General features: G+C 37.8%; 2 protein-coding genes, 1 long non-coding RNA gene and 2 pseudogenes across 3 annotated transcripts; 3 read left to right on the plus strand and 2 right to left on the minus strand.

Moving 5' to 3' along the window:
* Nucleotides 1-692: 692 nt before the first annotated feature.
* LOC148739478 (uncharacterized) lies at nt 693-2216 on the minus strand (annotated as a pseudogene).
* A 393-nt stretch (nt 2217-2609) lies between these two features.
* Nucleotides 2610-3950, minus strand: LOC148739479 (uncharacterized; annotated as a pseudogene).
* A 1183-nt stretch (nt 3951-5133) lies between these two features.
* LOC148739480 (uncharacterized) lies at nt 5134-6530 on the plus strand. Its single transcript, XR_015996446.1, has 2 exons — nt 5134-5950; nt 6112-6530. It is a non-coding gene; the product is annotated as an uncharacterized LOC148739480 (long non-coding RNA).
* Nucleotides 6531-12008: 5478 nt separating this feature from the next.
* LOC148739481 (uncharacterized) lies at nt 12009-14334 on the plus strand. Its single transcript, XM_088748213.1, has 2 exons — nt 12009-12736; nt 13904-14334. The coding sequence occupies exons 1-2, from the start codon at nt 12238-12240 to the stop codon at nt 14314-14316; spliced, it is 912 nt and encodes a 303-aa protein (XP_088604339.1). The 5' UTR covers nt 12009-12237; the 3' UTR covers nt 14317-14334.
* An 871-nt stretch (nt 14335-15205) lies between these two features.
* Nucleotides 15206-20675, plus strand: LOC148739482 (leucine-rich repeat serine/threonine-protein kinase 2-like). The gene is made up of 4 exons (XM_088748202.1): nt 15206-15934; nt 16871-16967; nt 17825-18074; nt 18686-20675. Exons 1-4 carry the CDS (start codon nt 15310-15312, stop codon nt 19286-19288), a joined length of 1575 nt encoding a protein of 524 aa, XP_088604328.1. The 5' UTR covers nt 15206-15309; the 3' UTR covers nt 19289-20675.
* The last annotated feature ends 2624 nt before the right edge of the window (nt 20676-23299 follow it).

Consider the following 23299-nt stretch of genomic DNA (forward strand, 5'->3'; position numbering starts at 1 on the left):
GCAGTGAACGTCTATGGGATATGTCGTTTAAGTCTGCTTTAGAGGTACTCCTGGAGTCCATTTCATTTGTTATAATAGTCTTACCTAGTAGATCCTCTTTTATAGTGTTGTATTTTATCATTTTTATTACGTACGGCGTAGATGATGTTTTTGCCCTTCGAGTGAGTGTCCCGGCAGAAAATTGAGGAAAACTTAGTTCTGGTATTTTGCCCCAACTCAAAGATATTTTAAGCGAATACTTTATTTATCCCTTTTCCGAGCTATGCAAGTTCCTTAACCAGAAAAAATGCGTGCTTTTCGCCGCAAATATTTCTTTTAAACGTATTTGCGGTCGAAAATGACGTGTACGTTTCAGTTCTTCAGCGGAGTGTTCGAACGACACCAAAGTACCTTTTAGTACACTTGTAGTACTGGAACTTCACTTACTTGCAAAGAGAAGTAAATATTTATTTAATATATTTCTGAAGCTGAATATGGGATTTGAAATAATTTAACCAGCATACATGTTCTTGGAATGTGTTGTAAACCTTGCATTTCACTCATAATGTGTATGCCTGAGACCATGTTTTTTGCTACTTATTTCACCAAATGAATGAAACACCTGCTGACCAACTTACTTGGAAAATGTAGAACAATTATAATGTTCGATACATACAGTAGCTGTATAAGGTCTAAAGTTAAGTTTTCAGAGTTTACTTTAGACCTAGTACAGCTATGTTTGATCCATGCAACTGCATTTCCCAGTCTCTCACTACCATCCTTTCAACGTATCGCAAAAAATTGCGGGCATTTCCAGAAGAGCTTGAGACTATAATGCCTCCTTGGTGGCCTTATCTGTGACTTTCAAAGAGGCAAATACTTGCATTCCTGAAGCATAACACCATTGTCTTGTCTGGGGGCACAATCAGGACTGCAGCAAATGTTGGATGCTGGCAATGGTAGCTTGTAAGATAAGATTCAAGGTCTTCAACAGTGAAAAAACCGAAGTCTGCAATTAGTTCAATTTTCTGAAATTCTTCATTGTTGTACTGAAGGACTTCTTTGACTTTCATGTTTGGTTGTTGCACAGGGACATGAAACAAGCTGTAAATATGGTTCCCCTTGAGAATTAGGTGGCTGTAGAGAGGAATTACCTGTGATAGATCTTGAAGTTGTTGAGGAATGAAAATTTTACCTTCAAGAAAATGGCATCCAGTTAGCATAGCAATAACTGTACAGGCATTACTTCCAATCAGACTCCCTGCTATGGTTGATTGGCAAATATTTGGAGGCAAGAGCCACTCAGTCACATCCACATGCTGGTTTGTGGTTACAGTTATTTGGTATGCTGGAGCTGGTGGAGTGTCTCTCTGTGTGTGGTTTTCCCTGTGCCATGGACAGTTGCATCTCGAGAAACTATTGCCTGAATTTACTGTGCAGACATTGTTGGGACAAAAATCACATTTAACCTGTGAACTGTTTGATCTTTTGTATCCACGAACAGGATGGTGGCATTTTCTGCAGTGTGGAGGGACCTTAGTAGTTGTTTCTCTGGTGTTGGAAGCAGCTTTTGTGAGTCTTTGGTTATTGCTGGAAATTGGGAATGGTTGTGAAGTTGGATTAAGACTTGCAATTTCATGATTAAGCTGTCTTATAGTATTTTCAAATTCATCTTGCTCCATTTCTCTTGCAGTTGTAGTTTCAGTGGGTGAATCTAACCCTGAATCAGATCTTTCATTTTCCTTGTCCTTGCTCACAGCTGGTACTTCAGTGCTTGAATTAGGATTAAGAATTGCTTGTTTTGCAGTTTGACCAAGTTCTTGAACTTTCTTTTTCAGGAAGTCTTTACATAAGGGACATGAATTTAAGCCATTTAAACAGGTATTGTGGAAGGAATGAAAGCAACCTGTTAAAACTTTCCAGTCATCATTTTGGCCAGACATACATTCAGGTAAGTCACATTGCTTAGCTGCATCAGGTTTAACGTTACCTTGATACCCAAGAGGTAAAGAAGTACTGTTGATGGGATAGTTGGCACAGATTTCTGGAAATTTTACTTGAGAAGTTGTATTTCCATTTGACGAGAGTGAGCTTTGTCCTTGTGTTGAAGCAATTCTTCTTAACATAGAACTAAGTACTTGAGCACATTTGACTTAGAGAAACTGTAGTTGGTTCTGGGAAAATGAAAACTGTGATGGTGATGTGAAAGCTGATCTAAAGGTAGCTTGTTGTTCCTTTGATTAAAAAACTTGTTTGGCTTTATTTCTTAATTCATCGGCACTGTCAGAGGGCTTTGTTTGGGCACGTAGAATGCTGTGGGTATTTTCAACAGGATACTCATCAAAAATTGTTATGTAGTTACAAAGAAGTTTATAAAGTTGGGGTGAATGCTTTCCCCAGTGTGAGCACATGTTAAGCCAGACAAGTGGAGCTTTCTTGTAATGACGACGCTTAAGGCAGGTGAACATAATCCGCTTTCGAATCATCGCTCTGAAGTATTCTGAGAAATTATTAAGTGTAAAAGAAATGCTGTAAATAGAAAGAACTAAGGGTATGTAGTTGTCCAAAAGATTAAAAAGTGTTCCATACTCCTGATCTTTAAATCACCAAAACTCGTATTAATATCCATCCTCCGTAAACAATTTCTAAGAACAAGCTGATCCTCCAGGGTTTTGAATTGTCTGCCAGTTTTGATCGAGTAAAATGCTTTCAGACAATGTTTTGAAAAATGGATAGAAGGAAGTAACAATGTGTTCTCTACTGTTCAAGGATATGTGGAGAGGACCTATCATTGGAATCACAAAGAGAATAGAGGGCTGAGAAGACAAGTTTGATGGCAAACTTTGCTCATTGTCAGAACCAGTGAAGGATGGATAAGAATATGCCGAATGATCTGATGCAGCTTGAATGTTTTCACAGTTGACTTGATGAGGTTGCTGATAACTGATAAACTTCTTCACACACTGATATATTATTTGGCGGCAGGAAAATTGACATGGCCAATCACCAGGCGGAAAAATAATGAACTGTTTTGCATAATCACCCAAACCAGCACTAAGTGCTATGTTATATGCTGTATTAAAGTCCTCTTTGGACTTAAGTTGTAACTCCACAAAGTCAACAAGATGTAGCTCATCCATTTTTCTCATTGTTTTCACATTGTCATTTCCCGAATACTGATGGGTGTTGAGTCCCTGGCGTTGAAGTTCTGGGTTGAAAAAAGCCTCGGTAATCCAGTTTGGCATTACAGAAGCATATGAACTGCTCATGTTTTGCATAGATGATGCAGATGTTATAATTTGTAGGCATGTGTTTATACTGATGCCATTTACATCATGCATGATACCGGCCTGCAGCACACTTACAGCAGGCATGTTCTTGAAAGCTTTACCGACTATTGTACACATTGACTTTGTTTCAGATGCCTTATCTCTCTGTGGTCTTCGTTTGGTGTGAATTGAGGTGAAATCATCTGTAATCAGGACTAAAAAAGCCACTTGTTTTCAATGGCACCTTGAATGCAATGTTTGAATGATTTTCAGACAACAATTTAGCAGTGGTGTTCACTGTCCTTCTTGCACAAGAGAGACCCATAATGTGCTGTGTATCCATACCTTCTTGATTTAGATTACAACTCCTAAGGTAAAGGGCGGGCTCAGTTTGAAGTGAATTGCATGCCTGACTCAAACAGTAGCAAAGTTTATAAATAACTGACACAGTCCTTTTCTTATTGAGATTAATACGTTCTGTGGAGTGCCTTGCTTATGTAATTGCATCAAGAATGGCATCAAAAATATTGGTTGCCCCTGCTGAGATACAGAATTCTCTGAACATTTCAGGCTGGTAGATGTGGATTCCCTTGTTAGCAATTAACTTGCTGTATATTTTGTTTTTGACCAAGCTGAGTTCTTGCTTTATGTCATATCCTACAGAATACATGGAAGAATAAAACGTATCTCAGACAAGTATAATGTTCAAAATATGGCTTTCAAGGGTTAAATATTTGTGAAGAGTTTACCGTGTTGTAATGCATTAGATGAAGATTCCTGTCATGTATATGGAACTAAATTTACTTTTATGTACAATCATTCTTTGAATTGAAACAGATGATAGCTGTTACTTTTCTTATGTGAATCAGGTTGTCTTTCAAAAGTAGCCTTTGTTTTCATTAATTCCTCATGAAGGGAAATGCGTTGTTGTGAGAAAAAGGTCAAAACTAGGCTTACGTTCATCAAAAGCCAGTTTACGAAGCTCCGTACACAGGTAACCTTAAAATAATACTGCAACTATTGGTTCAATTTATTATTTATTTCTTTGAACAGTGAACTATAGACTCTGAATAAATAATGCTTGTACATGTATGTAAGCTTGCTAGTGTGTACTATTGTTTGTACCATTTTAGGGTTTAGTAAAATTATACATGTTTGGATTTTTATTCAAATGTATCTTTATTTATTTGTTTATTTCTTTGTTTTATCAGTTACTTTGAAGCTAATTCATCTGACTGAGCCTCCTCCATCAGTATTTTTCTTTCTTTGAAATTATAACTTTGGAGACTGATGCATGGCTGGAAGGTTACTTCAAAGTGCATACCAGAAGTAAATTGTCTGCCTTTCTGTTGACTGATTAATTTCCGCTACTCCCCTGCTACTTATCAAAGAGGGCTAGTGATATGAGACAGCAACAGTTTGCTTGGAGTGTGTGTGTGTGTGTGTGTGTGGGGGGGGGGCATTCGCCAGGGGTAGGAGGTTGTATTATACTAGAGTTTGGGAGCAAATCTAGCCAAATAATTATTAAATTTCAGAGGCTTGAAATTGTTAATTTCTTGCTCAAAATTACACTTCCCCTGGGAGCAACTATGGTTGTAAGTTTCTCCTAGCTGGGTTGTTGTTTATACATTATTTAGTTTTGAAGACCTTTTTTCTCGAAATTTAAATTGATCCTTTACTGAAAAGGTTCCTGGCATCACAGTTTTGTTTATTATTAAAGATGGTGTCTACACTCAACTAATTAATTACACTACTGATTACAGATGAAAGTAGAATTCAAAGGTAGACCAAGCAAGCGATTTTACTTACTTTGCGACAAAATCTTCAAATTTTCCTCCATTTTAAAAAAGGTCTCCTCTGGTATAACTACCATCTCCCTATCATTAACTGCACTAGCTAAGACACTAGCTACACACTCAGAACCTGACACTGACATGACTGGTCCTTTTCTCTTCGGAACTCGTCCGGGTTGGTTGAGATTCGACTGAACATACTTTGAACAAAAGATAAATACCAAATTTTAGAAGGATTCTACTCTTCAAGCCCACTGAAAATGTTTGTTTTACATTTTCGTTGACTTGTTTACAAACTAAGTTTGGCAATATCAATGAAAATATAACACTTCTGTAGTTCTGGCGGCACGGGGCAGCATTCAATCTTTATTTCAGCATCACAACTGTACGTGATATAAGAGAAATTAAACGCGAGAAAACACTAACGCGATGAAATGTCTTCCCATTGCTTCTGTACTGTTGGAGAACCTTTCTGCAGGCTTCACAAATGTCTCCCGATGTTGTCTCGAGGAAACCAAAACAAGCTTCTAAGTCGGCGTTTGACTGCCTGTGTACACCACGAAATGGAGTTTTCTGAGACTTCTTCCCGCAAATTATACACCCATGCTTCGACCTTTTTACACTTTCTGTCACGTTTACGATAAAAATTAGTGCACACACTTGCAAACGAAAACCAATTTTGTTTGCACCGCCATTGCACACAACTTCGTGTCAGTTTTCGAAGAAAAGCGGGAGTTTGTGAGGGCGCGAACCAGCGGCTAAACTCATCGAAACTCAAATCATGTGCATGCGCAGACAGAATGCATCTCTGTTTACTGGGTGTAGCTTTCACTTTAAGCTTGAGAGCTACCGAGTACAGTTTATAACAGATTCCGCCGCTGTTTCCTGCCAAGTTTACCCTCTTTTCAGGTAAGAGATTTGTAGTTTGGATCCTCGCTTGTACTAAGAATGATAAGCGATACCGTTTGTATGCAGCATTCCTCAGTGAGGGGCTTATAGTGTTCTTTCACATTCAAAATGTTCTTTACGATGATTCGAAAGTGCGATCATCCATTTGTCTTCTGTTTCAGAGGCATTGAAGTAAAAATATCAGGTTAACAGGCAAAGGAAAGAGCTGATCATAAAATAAGATTGTCTGTTTAAGAGGAGCTTTTGGGAGGAGATTCCTTTCGAGTTTCGAGGAAATTATGCAAGTCAAAGATTAACTAATTGCGTTATCATCGGGCGTCTCAGATCACAGGCAGCCCAAGCTCACTACGAGAAAAGCGGACGTGACTCTTACCGTGTTGCGTAACGTTTTATATTTATAAAGGTTTTTATAACATAACCAAAGCAAAGCGCGCGCTCTGATTGGTCAATTTAGCGTCCCCCATTTGCCCATGGGTGTACGCTGCTGACGTGAGCAAATGCAAAGACTATTTTTCCGCGCGCGATTGTTTTTTCTGGTCACGTAAGATTTGTTAAATAAAAGGGAACTCTTTAGCTACAATGTATCAATGTTATGTTATAAAACAAATGGTAAACACCACAGCGTACACTATTGAGTTATGGATGCACTTGGGAGGTTTGCTAAGCACTCAAGAAGCTAGAGTCGCTCTCGGCTATCGCCTCGAGTGACTCTTACGCTTCTTTCGTGCTTAGCAACCTCCCGCGTGCATCCATAACTCAATAGTGTGCGCTGTGGTGTTTACCATTTGTTAAGTATGGGATGTTATCGGTTTGCCTTAAAAGAGAGAAAAAAATGTCTTGTTTTGAAATAAAATGGGCTCACCTTATTGCCTTGTTGTTTTCTCTGCTGATTCTGAGCGTCTCAGGCCATTTTGAAGCGTTTTCGGCGAGTTAGCGCTATGTTGGTGTTCAACTGCTAAAAGAAAGACAGGGCCGGAAACCTATTTTAGAAGCGTCCGTCGCCCGAAGCGAATAATTCCGCCAAAAAATTACCACCTGTCTCGATTCCTCCAGAAAATCAAAGCAGAGATGTTGCAGTTCCATTTTCCATTCAGTCGATTCACAATTCCTCCCACAGATCTTTCAGTAGCGATACTTTTATCTCCAGATTGATAGGCTTTCCAATTTCGAATTTGGCTGCTTGAAACGATTGCTGCCCGTTCGCCGATCGCACAGTATGTTGGGTAACAAAAATAAGCCCGGCGAGGGTAGCCAGCGGCTACCCTCGCCGGGCTTATTTTTGTTTCACTTGCTCTGCATCAAAAAATATGTCGTTGACTCGTAAGAGACCTCCCTCACAGTGTTCAAAGTTCCGCAGCAACCTACAACAAAATATGTTCATATTGTACATGTATTCATAATATTTTATTGTATCCGTGATAGAATTCGAATGTATCGTAGTTAGTCTTCCTCGTTAGTTATATTTTTAAAAGCTTACCATGTCTTGCATGCCAGCGATGAAGTCATCACGTTAAAAAGAACAGGAACAAAAAAAAATAATGACTTCGGCGAATTCGAATTCGAGGATGAGATCAACAATGACGATCCATCCTGTATTCACGAGTCTGTATTCGAGATCAAAGCAACGATTAAAACAGCAATGTCATCAAAGCAAAGTAAAATTTAGTAAACACATTTCCATTCGATGTTGATTGGTCGATCAAAACAATGCGGTCTTGACAAAACCTCTCGAGGGGACCAGGGGAGCTAACGGGTTTGTTTTTGGACTGCAGGCCGCTGGCTACCCTCGCCGGGCTTATTTTTTTTACCCAACATACTGTGCGATCGGCGAACGGACAGCGATGGTTTCAAGCAGCCAAATTCGAAATTGGAAAGCCTATCGATCTGGAGATAAAAGTATCGCTACTGAAAGATCTGTGGGAGGAATTGTGAATCGACTGAATGGAAAATGGAACTGCAACATCTCTGCTTTGATTTTCTGGAGGAATCGAGACTGGTGGTAATTTTTTGGCGGAATTATTCGCTTCGGGCGACGGACGCTTCTAAAATAGGTTTCCGGCCTTGTCTTTCTTTTACCAGTTGAACACCAACATAGCGCTAACTCGCCGAAAACGCTTCAAAATGGCCTGAGATGCTCGGAATCAACAGAGAAAACAACAAGGCAATAAGGTGAGCTCATTTTATTTCAAAACAAGACATTTTTTTCTCTCTTTTAAGGCAAACCGATAACATCTCATACAAACCTTTATAAATATAAAACGTTACGCAACACGGTAAGAGTCACGTCCACTTTTCTCGTAGTGAGCTTGGGCTGCCTGTGCTCAGATCCGAATACTTTGGCAAATTTACACTCCACGGTTCAAAATTTTTTTCGAGGTAACCTGTTTGAATTGATGTTGTTAATCTCATTGATTTCCATGGTATTTACCTGATTTCAACATGAAGATGTTTGGTTTCAATGGTCGAGCGCAAGCAAATATTTGATATTCAGTAATTTCTCAGATGCATGATCACATGATTTGGAATAACCTTTAGCACAAGTGAGCTATTTAAAGACTAAGAAATTGCTCTCCCCCTACGCGTTCGTGGAAATCGAAATCTTCTAAAAAGTAGGGAAAGCTCTTTAAATATCACTCCCATTTTATTGAGAAATTGCTGGAGTATGTGAAGGGCGAAAAAATATGATTGCTGTTTTCTTTCGAAACCTTTGAACTAGATATTTTTTAATAGTTTCCTAGTTTTCTAATTTTTTTTTACTTTTTCTTTTTTTTTATATAGTTGGTGTGATACCCCTCAAGGTTTTACCAACTTTAATAAAATTATGTAGATGTAGATGAACTCAGATATTTGTTATTCACTAACAATCTTTCTTGATAAAACAAAGAAACCACAGCATATGTGTAATATGCATTTTAAGCCAAAAAATTTCAATTCCAGTATTTGGTCAGTTGTCTTTTGTTTATGAAAACAACAAATACTTCCCTGTACCTACTCAAGGGCTTTGATTATTATAGTTTAGACTCACCATAACAAATCTGACTAGTTGAGTGCATTCATTCAATATCCAACAATGTGAAGTTCACGCAATAAAATGCACAGCCGATTGGCTCGAAATTAACCACTTTCATGCGGACTCAATTAGTATCAAACTAGTCTACTAACTAAACCCATCCTTAAATCTACTCGTCAATAAGTGGTTACATGACATGTGAGAAGCATTGTGATGTAAATCGAACCTCGCTTGTGAGTTAGGGAGTGTCTACTAGCAGCCGAACAGCTAAATAGTTCACCGTCTGTCTTTGATTTCATCATCATTCGCCGCAGTTGTTGTTCACTTTTCTGAGACGTAAGTACTATGTTCAACACAGATGAGAATTTAGCCTATTTGTGTAAAGCGTAGCCTCGCTAGACTCCTGAAATGCGAACAAAGATAATCCAACTGAAGTCATTTCCCCTCAAGTGTTTTTGCCGTCATTTCCCGTCAGGTTAATCTAATTCTCTGGTATCTCCAATACTCTTTCTTTCCCTTTGTATTCTAAGTTTGCTGGGTTCTGATCTGTTGTTCGTACTTTAACGACGCTCGTCAAATGCAGAGCACTTTCGTCATACGATCTTGCAGGAATCAGTCAATGTTCTGTAACAGACGAGTTAAAGTAGAAACTCCAATCAACAGCAAGAGGAAAACAGTGATTTTAAGTTATGATAGCAATTTAACGGAATAATATTGGAATTGGAATGCACGGGAGAAACTGTTTCTGATTGTGTTGACGTCAATTAGGTCTAATCGATATCTGTCTTGTAGTTGTTGGGCGTCGATTAGTATTCACAACAAGTAATTAGAGCGCTTAAACTGATAACAAAATTTTCGCTTGATTTCCCGGATTGTACTTCATTTAATTTTATCAGATACAAGTTAGAAATGTATTCGCAACCGCCAAGGTCTTTAAAGTAACCAAGTGTTGGCATGATTATATGATCTTCATGCCGTTATAATGTCGCTTAGTATTTGATACTTGCTGGCTTTCTGCTTTGGTAATTCTCAGGTGAAAAGGTATAAGTCAAAGTCTTAGAAACTCTTGAACTCAGTCATTTTTGATTTGTTAACAATCTTTTGTTGTATAAGATGTAGAAACCACAGCATACTTGAATGTGCATTTCAAGCCAAAAAATTGTGATTCCAGTATTTAGCCTGTTGTTTCTTGTTTGCGAAAGCAACAAATACTTCCCTGTTTGTGTTCAATATCTTTGATTATTATACATTGGACTTACTATGAAAAACCTGTTTGCTTAGAGCTTTCAATCAACATACCATAGTATGTAAACTTGACATGATAAATGCAATATTTCCAGTGAGTGTTGAATTTATTTATTTATTAATTTTTTTTTAATTAAGCATATTTTTCATTGTTTTCCCCCAAATCACCTTGGCTTAAGGAGGGGATTACAATATTATAAATTTTTATCCAATTTATTCAGGGACATAGACAAACAGACACACAAACAACCCTCCATTGGCAATAACAATGAGTTAAACCTACAACGCCAGAGGGGTTTATTATTTAAACAATCAAATAATGGCCTCTGAGAAGCCATTAGTATTAATTATCAAACTTTGTACTTTGTGAAAAAAACCACAGTTGACATTGTAATTTACAGACTCAATACCATACAATACAAATTTAGTTTCCTTGCATCGCTGCTCAGTGACCATGCTTCACCTAGAATATATGCAGCAGAGGCAGAGCTCAGTGTACCTTAGAAAAGCAAGAAAGAGTATTTCACCAATTCAGAGTCAAAACTGCACTAGGAAATAAGTGATACACAACTATTAATTTTCAAGAGATATTCTCAAAGACAATAGAAACCCAGTCTGAGGTAGGTGTGATCAACAGATGAATGCCATGTAACAAAACAATCATATAACTAAGTGTCAGTATTCAGAAAGAGAATTTACCAGGTTTGATCTCAAAGTGGGAAGAGATACAGAGTTTAGGACAACTAGGTGCAGACAATTCTAGCCAGTGATAATGGATGGAAAAAAAAAGACTTTTGAAATGTAGAAATTTCTACAACGAAATTGAGTAAAGTCTTCTCTTGATTTAAGACAAAAATATTTGTATCCACTTGACAGTTTAGGCTGCCACAATAGCTCAGTTGAATAATGTGGAGCAAGATTCTTCACTATTTTGTAAAATTGGCTTAATGTATGTAGTTCTCTCCTGATCTATAGCTAAGAGGCTTCCAAGCAAGTTCATCATGTACCTTTGTGGAGCTGGTTCCCTTCTTAGTTATGCTTTAAACATAAACAAAAAATTATCATCAGTTTTCTATACTCTTTGTAATTAAATTGTTTATTGCATCAACCACATCATTACACGACATAATGTGTACAACAACTGTTGCTGACGTAGATCTCATGCAAGATGTATCATAAATTGAAAATTGTGGTCTCAAAAGCATCTTACTGGGTGACAAACTCTTAAAAAAAGGAAAAAAAAAATTAAAAAACAAAAAAAATTAAAAAACAAAAAAAATCTACACACAAAAAAAAGGCTCTCATTCTGTTTTTTTCGTATTCCAAACAATGAATTATGTCAGAGAGAAGGACTTATGAAATCAGTTTCTGTTAAAGAATCAGGATCATCTTCTGAGTAATTTTCTGTGTCAATTGGAAATGAAAACATTATTAACAGGGGATAAAATGAAGTGACAGGTCTGGAAATAGCTACTTGGTTTGAATATTTTCAGCTTGGAAATCATTCATGTTTTGGTTTATATTACAACTGTTTAAGGTTGACACATCAAAACATAACCAACCATAGATTTGCACTAATGATTTCTTTCCTGTTAGATATTAACCTTTACAATAAAAGTAATCTTCATGTTGTTTTTAAAGAGTCAGGAGAACTCTGTTTTAAAATTCAAGTATTTTCTTGTTCGTAATAGCCTTGTTGTTAACATGTATAACGCAAGCAGTTTATTTTTTGACAAAAAAAATTATACAGTGAGACTTAAGTCAAAATGTCTGACATGAGAATAAATAACTAGAGCTCTTACAAATGAGCAGTGTTTACTCAGAGTGTTTAAAAGAACACTGAAGGGTGGATGGCTTCCAAAGATTGTACTTAGAGGAATAAAGTATAACTCATTAGTTTGGTTTAGTAGAAGTTAAATTATAAACCTCATTTTTTCCATTTTTGGTTCAATGGTTATGATGAGGCCAAAGCAAGTTCGTTTAAGTTACTCACCTTTAATGACAATTTTTATTGTTGTTGTGACAGTTTCCCATGAATGAAATGGAATTTCTTTCTAAAGAAGAGTTAAGAAGAAAGATGGTAGGAAAGAGTTCATATCTCATTAGGCAAAGTTTGCATGAATTGCCTGCAGCTTTGTTTGAATTGACTGAGTTGGAAGAACTTTACCTGTCAGGGAATAAACTTACAACAATACCTGAAAGTATCAGAAAACTAAAGAATCTTACGAAACTAGATGTGAGTGAAAATGAGTTGTCTATATTCCCTACAAGTTTGACTCAACTAAAAAAACTCAGAGTGCTGTACATCTCACATAACAATCTAACCACCATCCCTGATGGTATTGGGGAGATGGTGGAGCTGGAGATACTGGAGCTGAGTAACAACCAGTTGACTGTGTTGAGTCCAGCTATAAAACAGCTGAAGAAACTCAAATATTTGCATGTGAGAGGGAATCCTTTTACAGTTGAAGGAATGAGAAGTGTTATGGAGCTAAACGTTAAGATTGAGAGAGTATATTCAGATGTCCCAGGTGAGTAAAGGAAATTCCTCTTCACATTAATGTTGTAACATGTGCATTTTTTACTAAATTGGTTCTAATGGTTGACTTGCAAGTGGTTATGCTGCTTGTTACTGATAATTACAGGCAGCTGACAATAGTTTTATAATAAATCCTGAGAAGAATAATGAAGTAAATGCTGTCACAGTTATACTTTATGATATAACAAAGGTTGCATCACTTTAGAAATACATGACATTTGTACTGGAAGTTTTAGTTATATTTTGAAAGGTTTATTTTAATGATTTGGCTGACATTGAAAGTTAAGTTGAACTACAGTGTACTCTAATTTGATAGGGAATTGAGGAGGGATTAAGTTTATTACAAATCATTTTACAGTAAGGGATTATTGTAAGTTGTAATTTTTGCTTTCTAGTTGATTGGAAATTAAGAAGTTTATTGCAAATTATTTCACAGTTGTAGGAATTGCTGTTGTAATTTTTGCTTTCTGTTTATTTGATTTTAATTTTAAAAGGAAGAATTAAGTTTATTACAAATCATTTCTCATCCAGGAATGTAGTACTGTAAGTTGTAACTCCATAATTTTTGCTTTATTTTATTGGAAGTTATTAAGAATGTAACAACATTTAGCTTATGATACAGAATTTATGGACTAATATGATTTTAAAATGAGAGTTTAGGTTATTGGGAATAAAACTTTTGTCTTAACTGGTCAGGAGTAATTCTGATAATTGTTACACCATAATTTATGCTGCCCTTGTAATATTTTAGAATCTATCAATTGCTACGTTTTGGGAATGTGATTTTTCTTTCTGTTTTCCAAACACCATTTGGCAGAATTGACATCAATTATTGCCTTTGTTTAGTTTGATCAGTCACATTTTAATCAATTTACTCTTAATGTTTCATCTCATTGAGTCAGTTTATAATTATTATAGTCATTGTGTATGTGTTTACCTAACTCATCGATGCAAAGATTTTTGCATGTATATACTAGCATAGTTTCTAACTTTATGCATGAAGGACATGTAATTAAATTGACTTATCAGGCCTTTTTCAGATTGTGTTTGAAACTTATAAAAGCAGAAATTGCTTTTCCTTTAGGGTTATTATAATAATTACAACTTCCTCTGATTAGCCTTTTTCCTTTGGCTCAATCATGATGACTTTTTTAATTAGACCAAGTGGATAGACAAAGAGCACAGTTGGCTTATGAAGAGGCTTTAAAAGATGGATATGTACAAGTTTACCGTGGTCGTGTTATACTGGTTGGTCAGGATCGCGCCGGTAAAACCAGTCTGAAGAAGAGTCTTTTAGGCCTTCCATTTGACCCTAAAGAACAGAGTACTGAGGGGATTGAAGTGGATCCTTCAAAGTGTGAAATTGATGTTGACCAAGCTGTCAAGAATTGGCAGTTGACCAAGGAGAGTAAACCAGGACTGGTTGAATTTTCAAAAGATGTAGCAAAGATTGTGGTTGGCAGAATGTGTGGAGCAGATATTTCTCAATTTTTAAAGGAAGAGACAACCGAAGAAGGAGAACTGCAATTAGAAGATGAAGTTGAAGATGTTTTCAAGTCAAAGCAGGTTTGAGAGTCTAATAAAAATGCTGAGAATTTTATAAAAGGAGTAGAAGGGAGGAAAGCAGCCAAATTAGCCTTTTGAGAAATATTTGTTTTTAAAGAGAATGAATAGGATTAGAACTTGCTATTTTTTAAAACTCTTTTCTCTATGAAAATTCTAAATTTCTTACATCTAGAATTGTGTCTGAAACAGTCTGTTTCTTTTGGATGTTTTCACAAAAGTTTAGATGAGACTAAATTTTATTTACACATCAGGTAAAAAAGAACTGCAAGTAATTTTTGTTTAAACATCTTGAATGAAGGCATACATGCAGAACTTTTACGACAAAAATGAGGGGCATCCTTTGATATTATTTTCCATTCTTCCATTGCTTTTCCATTGGTGTCTTCTCTTAACTTAAAGGAAATCTGAGATTTTGTTCTCCAATTATATATAAATTTCTTAGTCGTAATTATTTTGTATTCTCTGATATAATGTTCTCATAACTCTTGTTACATTTTGGCTATAAAATCCTTATAGAGGAGCTTTAATGAATGTATGTTATGCTATGTAACTTCAGTCTCAACAAACATTTCTTGGTCTGAGTTGACTATCTCCAGGGTGCGAGGATTTGCTCTTCAATGTCTTATTCTATGCAATTAAGTTTCTCTCTGTCTAAAGGCTCTTACACTTGAGATGTCAGCTTCAGAACTCTCTACAGTAGCCAATTTACAACTTCAACTCAGTTGGTAAACCAAGTTATCTCGTTATATACCCTCACTAAAGCAGTACAACAATTTTTTAGAAACCTGCCCCTTAAAATTATTGTAGACTGAGGTGATCATAATTTTTTACAATTTAGCAGCCTGTTCATAACATCAAGTTTTGAATACATAATTATATACACTTAAGTGAGCATAATGTTTCATTTAATTCTCCATTCAGGTTGAGGAGGATGAAGGTTTCACAGATATTCTGCAAAACAATGCCAATGAACATTCTACTGAATGTAAAGGTGAAAACATGCAAGCTGAGCCTGATGTGATGAGTGATGTTTCTCAACCTTCTGATACTGTGAAGCATGTTAAGCAGTGGTTAAAGTATGCCAAAGGCAAACCCATCAAAAGTGCCTTACTCACAGAAGAATCCTATGTTACAATGGATGTGTGGGACTTTGCAGGGCAGCACTTGTACTATGCCAGCCATCCTATCTTCCTATCACAGCGGGCACTATACATATTGGTGCACAATCTCAGCAAGCCTCTGGATGCTCCAGCTGAGCCCTGCGTGAGACAAGGGAGTAATGATGTGAAGTTGGAAAACCCTAACAATGAAACAAACATGGAGAATTTGCTCTCATGGTTGGCTACAGTACACAGTGTTTCCCTGGCCAATGATGACACAGATGATGATCCACGACACAAGATGCCCTACCTTTGCCCCCCAGTGTTCATTGTTGGCACACATGCTGACAAACCAGATAAAGACATTGCAGTAATAAAGAAACAAATTCAGAAGAGAATTTCTGGTATGGAATATGCGAAGCATGTGATCAAACCCTTATTCTGCATCGACAACACTCACAGGCCTAATTTGATGAAAAAATTTATCCAGAAGATTGGAAAGCAGACTGGAAAAGATAAAACAGGTGAGATAATTGATTTTATTACACGACTCGGGCAGTCAGAGGGCCAATAACTAAAATCAACCAATCAAAATGCTCCATTGCCAGTCCAATGTATAGTATTGGACCGGGCACTGTCCTGAATGATAAAACAGGTAAGATAGAAGATTTTATTTTGTATCCATAACCATAGGTTACTTGCAGTAATTGTTGACTTTATAATTGTATAAAAGCTTATCTTTGGGTGAATTTTAAGAACACTTGATTTGTAGCAATTTTTGTAACCAAAAGCCCAATATGGGGAGATGGTTGACAAGCATTGAGCATACAGTAATTATTATCTGACTTACATTGTTACATGTTATCCAGCAGCAGGCAGTTTGTTGTGCTTCATTATAATTTGAATTGCAAGTAGATAGAGAGACAGAACATTCTAGTGGAAGTTGTAGAGGGATTAAATGATATTACTATGGTGGAATGAGTTAGGACTTAATTATAGTGGAAAAAGTCAGAGTTTGAATTGCAAGTAGATAGAGAGACAGAACAATTTTTCTAGTGGAAGTTGTAGAGGGATTAAAAGATATTACCATGGTGGAATGAGTTAGGACTTGATTGTAGTGGAAAAAATTCAGAGTTGTTTGTTGTTGTTGTTTTTTTTTAATAACCTGCACTCTGCTTTAAGCTCTCAGCTACTCTATATTCTGAATATACTGGCAGCATCATATAGAGTCCAATTAATTTTTGGAGATGGAACCATTAATTTCAGAGTATGGAATAATTATAGGGAACAGAAGAGCTAAAATGTGGGGATTTAAAGAGATTGTCATTTTAGCTAAGTTGTCATCCCTAAAATCTCTGCAATTATACAAGTATATGCTATCATACTATGCTCATTGTAGAATGCATGTTTCTGTGTTGCATTATGCTTTGAATTCCTTTCCTAAATAATATATCCTGCAGAGCAAGAAGGAAAAGCAGATGGTATAAATGAATTACAGAACACAATCCTGAAGGTGTTGATGCAGGAGCCTTATATGGGAGAGAAGATACCAGTGAGGTAAGTAAAAAACACAATTTATTTGGAAAAACCCCAATTCATGCACTTCAAAATCGATTTTTTCCCTCAAATCAGCCATGCTAACGTTTTTAAGTGGTAGACAGTGTATTTAGCATAATTATATGTGCAGGTAAGTACTACAATATATCCTTCCACCACTAGATTAAATTGTAGATACATCAAAATTTGCAAAACTATAGATTGTACAAATACACAGCAGTTGCTTCAGTGCAGACAAACAAAATTTAAATTTGTGTCATTATGACTATGTTATAATTCTAAAAGATAAGAAGATATGATTAATATTGATTTATGATTTATTTATGATTTATGATTTATTTAGCTTCACCGACTGGGAGGGACACCGCAACAGCTTGTGCCAATTACTGCGGGCCCGGTAAACCCACCCATCCCACCCTAGGGGAGGACATCCATCACACAGTAATCTTGTGTGTGTGAAATTAACGTCTCCTACCCCTAGCCCTACAGGAGATGGTAACTCCATTTATTCGTCCCTATCTGAGAAGACTAGAATATCTAACCATTTCTTGATGTTATAGAAACGTAGCAAATTCTTCTCAATTATTTTAAGACGGGGGGGGGGGGCCTGAACCCTCGACCTCCCGCACAGCAGTCCAGCGCTCTATCCATTGAGCTAACCGGGATTAGTTAGGCACAGTTCTTGGAATTGACTTTGTATGTTGCAAAAATAATCATGTCTGTTTTAGTTGCAGATAGTATGAGGCAATTCATGTATTAGCACTTGAGGACTTCAAACACTAGCATGCATGTCTGACTGAAATTAAGACCCAATTTCATGCCGTATAATACATTGTAGGTATTTTGTTGCTTTCTAGGTGGTTTATGTTTGAAAAAGTGATTGAAGCTTTGGTGGCTAAACAGATTTATCATAGAAATCTGCAACAACTTGAGCACTATGCAAGGAAAGATTGTTTCATGAAAGATGTAAAAGAGTTTGACTCCATGATCAGTTTTTACCATGGCCTGGGGATGATAATCAAGCACCGCAGCACAGTTGTACTGAAGGCTGAGTGGTTGATTGATCTGTTTAAACAGTTGATAACCATACCACCTTTCAATAAACAGGTAGAAAATAAATTTCTGTTTTGAGAAAGGCTACCTTACTTGGAAAATGTTGTTCAACAATTAAGACTAACAGAAAACTAAGAGTGTGACTCTAAAATCTTTTCAATTATGGACCACAAATTATTTCAGTCATATACCTTTTGCAGCTTTTCAGGTCATAACTTGCAAGAGACTTGCATTGATTCGCTAATTGTTTTCAAAAAAGTGAATACTTCTTTTTCCTGCACTAATAGCCTTTTTCCGAATTACTCTTGGTCTCGTTTTCAAAACAAGGCCTTGCGCTCGACCATTCTTGTGAAAATGAGTTTAATTTGCATGTGAATGAAAACTTATTATCATATGAAAGGATGAGCACCAGGACTCGTTTTGAAAATGAGGCCAAGGGTAATTCGGAAATCGGCTACGGCCTCTGTGGTGTTGATTAAACAACTAGTATACACCTTATCAGCTAAGATACAAATTTGCTCGTTAGGGATTTGATTTCCCACCATTTTGATGCATTGATAGAAATAAACTTTTTTTAGTTTTTTGTACATGTACGAGGAAAAAATTCAAAGAACATTAAGTGGCCTTTCCTAATGTTGAATTGTTCATTTTTATATATTTTATAGAATTCTCTACATGCTAAGTACTGGCAGGAACTTGAAGGAAGTGGCATCCTCAGCATGGAACATGTTGATCATGTGTTCTCCAGCTTTATTAGACAGGGAATCATCAAAGAAGACATCTTGGACATGATGGAGCTATTTGGTTTGATCGCTAAGTTCTCAGTTTCCCCAACTGATGTGAAGTACTTTGTACCAGCTCAACTGAAGCGTCCACCTGACAGACTATTTGAAATGAAGCCTTCATCAACGGATCCCTGTCCATTGTATCTCCTGTTTGTCCATGGCTTTGTTCCTCATGGTCTCTTCTTACAGCTTGTCTCACGATCCATTCGTTGGTGTGCTAAGAAGTGGCCCACGCATCAACCCATTCTGTACCAAAATGGAGCATGTTTCAACATTGGGGAAGATATTCATGATTTTGTCCTCATTTGTCAAACAGGATTTGTGAAGGTAATCTTGAGACAAAAGAAACAAACTCATCTGGTTGTGGGACAGAACACAGCTGACAACTTCACCCAACAGTTGTTGTTAGATTGGGAATATAATTTCAAACATTACAACTTTCGTAAGCAGACTACCATGTTCGTGCGGGAGAAACATCTCTAGAAAAGAAAACTCTGGTGTCGATCCGGCATGCGGTTTTCTGATGAAAGCCTTTGTTTTCAGGAGGGTTATTAGGCATACCTGGAAAACCGACCACATTGTGCCTTGACAAGTGTTGATAAATCTTCAACAAAGCACCTATTACTGTACCATTTTTGGAGGGCGAAAAACAAAATTATTCTGTAAATTTGGGCAAAACACCCAACTGCTGTAGAATATTGACTGCACAATTTAAAGGCCTTTATTACGTGGCCTCAAGCGTTAAAATCAGACGAAAAACATATTTTCTTCCTTGCACCGCATGGTGCATCGCGGTGTCATGGTACTCTTTCCATTCTGTCAATCACACAGGATGTAAATCATATGAAAGGTTTAGGATTAGACCCTGTTCGCACTACACCAAAAAATTTGGTTTGGTACTTGCAAAAAAATTGTAAATTTTGTAACAGCGAATTTGTTGTTTTCATGCAAATTATTCGTGTAACCACAAATATCAATCAATGGAAATAGATACCGAGATTTCGTGACAGTCCGTTTCCAGTTTGATGTCGTTTTCGGCCAAGGACTGTCGCAAAGCAAAATGCCCCCGCGAAATGTTTTGATCGCCCTTCTTTGCTGTTTGCTTGCCATGCAAAACCTGATTGTGAGTAGTAATCAGTTACTTCTGGTTTTGTTAGGAAGGATTCGGCTTATACGGATCATAGAGACTTAAATTCAACTGCTCAATAGACGTCGACGCCGCCTTCGTTTTCACCCGACATTTCCTTGACCAGTTGAATCCTGGTTGGAAATCCATATGCATCATCGTAACTTTCCCGAAGTCTTTTTCCGCAGACATTTAAGAATGGGGAGAGAGTCATTCGACAACTTACTAATGCTGTTAAGAGACTACGTTCAGAGAGAGAACACTCGACTTCGAGATTGCAAACCACCCGAGAAAGCCTTGGCCCCTGGACTATATCGGATAGCATAGTGACAGCTCTTACGATAACATAGCCCCCGAAATGAACGTGGGAAAAACTACTGTTCATGAAGCATTTCGGTAATGGGGTCACGTACATAAGACCTTTCTACCTGGTACCAATTATGAAAGATGATGACCAGTTGAAGGGTATCTGTCATGAAACAATAGATTTCGTCGCCCTACAATAAATTGTAGGCCTCTAATGTTGGTTGACGGCATCTTTGAAGTTTAGTGGCATTTGTGAAAATTTTGTGATGAAATTTTGTGGGCCGAGGCCAGGAACGTGTTCGATAATTGAGTCAGTTTGCTAGACATAACGTCTCGTAGTCACGTTCGACGCACTAAAAACTACTATAAAACGAATACAAGAATTGTAAAAACGTGTAAAATGGTATATAAAAGGTCACTTGTAAAAATGTAGCGGAATTCCAAATCGATTTCGATCAATTACGATCCTCATCAGTAGTACTCCGCCATGTTTAAAATACTCATAAATAATTGTTCATATAAGTGACTCTGAAATGTCCACACTTCTTCCAGGCTTCATGTAAGCGGTCATGATGTATCAATCACAGCTCGTGGGATTTGAAAAAAGTTCCATTCGTTCTTGGAGTTCATAAGCGAGTCTTCGTTCACATTATTTATCCTCACTCCTTCAGTTATTTGTCTCAGCATCGCGTCATTGTGATAAACCCCCGTCACATCCATTCGGAACTGCTTTACCTCTCTATTGTGTTTCTCTTTACAGTGTTTCCACAATGCAGATCGTTCTTCCTTATTGTTAAGTGATTGCGTATGCTCTTTCCCTCTGGTATACGCGCTCCTGGCTGTTTCCCCTACGTATACGCTGTTACACTGGATACACTTAATCTCATACGTCACACTTTCTCTATCACACGGTCCTTTTCCACCTGTGCTACACACTGGGCAGTCTTCTCGTTCACACTGTCGCGGTTTAAATGGGTCGGACTTTTGGAGTAGTCGTTTAATGGCGATTCCGGCTTTCTCCACCACTTTAATATTGAAACCTTGCTGCTTTATTTCTTTCTGGTATTCCTTCCGTAACCGTGAGTTGGGCGTAGCTGGTACAAATATTACTGATTCATTCCCGCCGCGTTTGTACCAGTTGGATTTCCTTTCGCTCTTTTCCTTTTCTCGTTCCACCTTTCTCCACTCCTTGGGTCGATGTAACGGTCTTTCTCCTTTTCGCTCAGCCCTTTGTCTCGCTCTAAAAGCTTTGAGGGCCGAATCTACAACTTCATATCTGAATTTCTTGCTGTACCCCGAGTATTGCATTCTCAGGACCATCTCGTTAACATTCTCTACTACTCGTTCCCATGGTAACAATCTGCTACAGTTAAGTAAGACCCGAAGGACTTCTTGGGTCAGGACTGTTCTCTTTGTACTCCAGCTTACGGCAGACCTAGCATGTATGACTGTCTTAGAAGCCATGCTCTTGGAATAAAACTCATACATGATCACTGAGGCTGAGGCTTTCTCGTCCTGCCTGTCTGTCTCTTCCCCTTTTGTTTCCATCCACACCTTCAAGTCAAGGATAGGTAGCTTTCCGTCCTGGTGTTTAGAGGGGTAATCTATTTCGAGTTGTATTGACGGGTGTATGTCGTTTCCTATCTGTTTTATCAATGTCATAGTCCTCTCATCGTCACTGATTCCTTGATCCTCAGCTACGGATCTCTCATCCATGTGAGTTTTTCCATCCTTGTACCTCATCCCAACTGGTGTTGCTTGCACAGCCATGTTGATGTCATCCACGTACCGTTTGTTCATTTTCACAACGATGGCCAATTCATTCAGCCTTGTTGCAAATTTTTCATCCCACCAAATCATGAAAATCTGGGCCAGTACCCCGGTTAATTTAAGGCCAATTGGACCACCTCTTATTTGCTTTCTGATCTCGTTATCAAATGTGAAAACATGATTTTTCATAATCACTGTCAATACGACTCTTAATGCCTCTTTCAACATAATACGTTTCGCACGTTCATCTGGCTGTGTGACTGGTGGGTTCCACGATTTAAATCTTTTCTCTTTCTGCTCCTCACTCCCACTTGCAGTGATCGTGGGTGGTCTCCCTCTATTCGTCTTTCTCGTTGGACATACATTTGTAATCTCCATCCTAGCTAGCACTTCCGGTGATGTCGTTAATGCCAGGTACAGACCCAACTCCTGACTGTTGATACTTCGGATACTGATGTTACTCTCGTAGAAAACCTCACACACCTTATCGATTGTGAATCCAATATCAAGACTAGGATATAAAGCAATCACGTCGGTGGAGCCAATTATTAAGTTGTCGTTATCCTGGTCCTGATTAACTCTGTTCATTTCCGCGATCATGTCTTCCGTGCTCGTGCATATGGCGCTATTCTCTCTCGATTTCCATACCTCTGTAAGTACAACGCTCACCAGGTGAGAGAGCTTGCAGTTGTAACCTACCACTGCCCCGCATACCGGTCTAACGGGGGGGCCCTTGTACTCATCACTGTACTCTTTATGGTCCTTACGTAGGGTATATAGCGGTGCTACTTGGCTATCACTATTTAACATATTGTTCTTTACCCTAGTCTCGTTATTGGTCTCGCTCCCTGCATTTAAAATGCGCACCCAAGACGTCGAATGTGCATTTATGAGCTGTTGTAACCGGTCATGTTCATCTTTGGTAATTAAGACGCTATCGACAACGTGCGGTTGAGAAGCTACTCTGTAGTTCCCCATGCTGTCTACGGAGAGGCGACCTGACTTGTCTGTTTGAAACACCACACTCTCCTGACTCTGAACTTTCTTTTTCATTGAAACTAAGCCTTCCTTTTCGTTCTTCTCTAGGTTGCTCCATTTGCAAACCTTTTCATCTTTCACGTATTTTTCTGTTATTTGATTTAATTTTACTTTCAGGTTTTGCATAGCAATTTCCGACCTTTCGTCAAGAGGTTCAGGTAGATGCACTCTCTTGTTGAAGGGGAGATCTGTTGCCCTCATATTGCTGAAATCAAATGTGTTACTCTTAACATCGTACACACTTCCCTTTGTTT

Source organism: Stylophora pistillata, chromosome 2, assembly GCF_964205215.1.
Source record: "Stylophora pistillata chromosome 2, jaStyPist1.2, whole genome shotgun sequence".
Lineage (NCBI taxonomy): Eukaryota > Metazoa > Cnidaria > Anthozoa > Scleractinia > Pocilloporidae > Stylophora > Stylophora pistillata.

What these genes read in the sequence shown, in the direction of transcription:
- LOC148739481 (XM_088748213.1), top strand. Translation starts at nt 12,238, where the DNA reads ATGAATGAAATGGAATTTCTTTCTAAAGAAGAGTTAAGAAGAAAGATG. An exon ending in AGTATATTCAGATGTCCCAG is followed by an intron (nt 12,737 to 13,903) that starts GTGAGTAAAGGA and finishes TTTTTTAATTAG; the next exon opens with ACCAAGTGGATAGACAAAGA.
- LOC148739482 (XM_088748202.1), top strand. Translation starts at nt 15,310, where the DNA reads ATGCAAGCTGAGCCTGATGTGATGAGTGATGTTTCTCAACCTTCTGAT. An exon ending in GGAGAGAAGATACCAGTGAG is followed by an intron (nt 16,968 to 17,824) that starts GTAAGTAAAAAA and finishes GTTGCTTTCTAG; the next exon opens with GTGGTTTATGTTTGAAAAAG. An exon ending in TACCACCTTTCAATAAACAG is followed by an intron (nt 18,075 to 18,685) that starts GTAGAAAATAAA and finishes TATATTTTATAG; the next exon opens with AATTCTCTACATGCTAAGTA.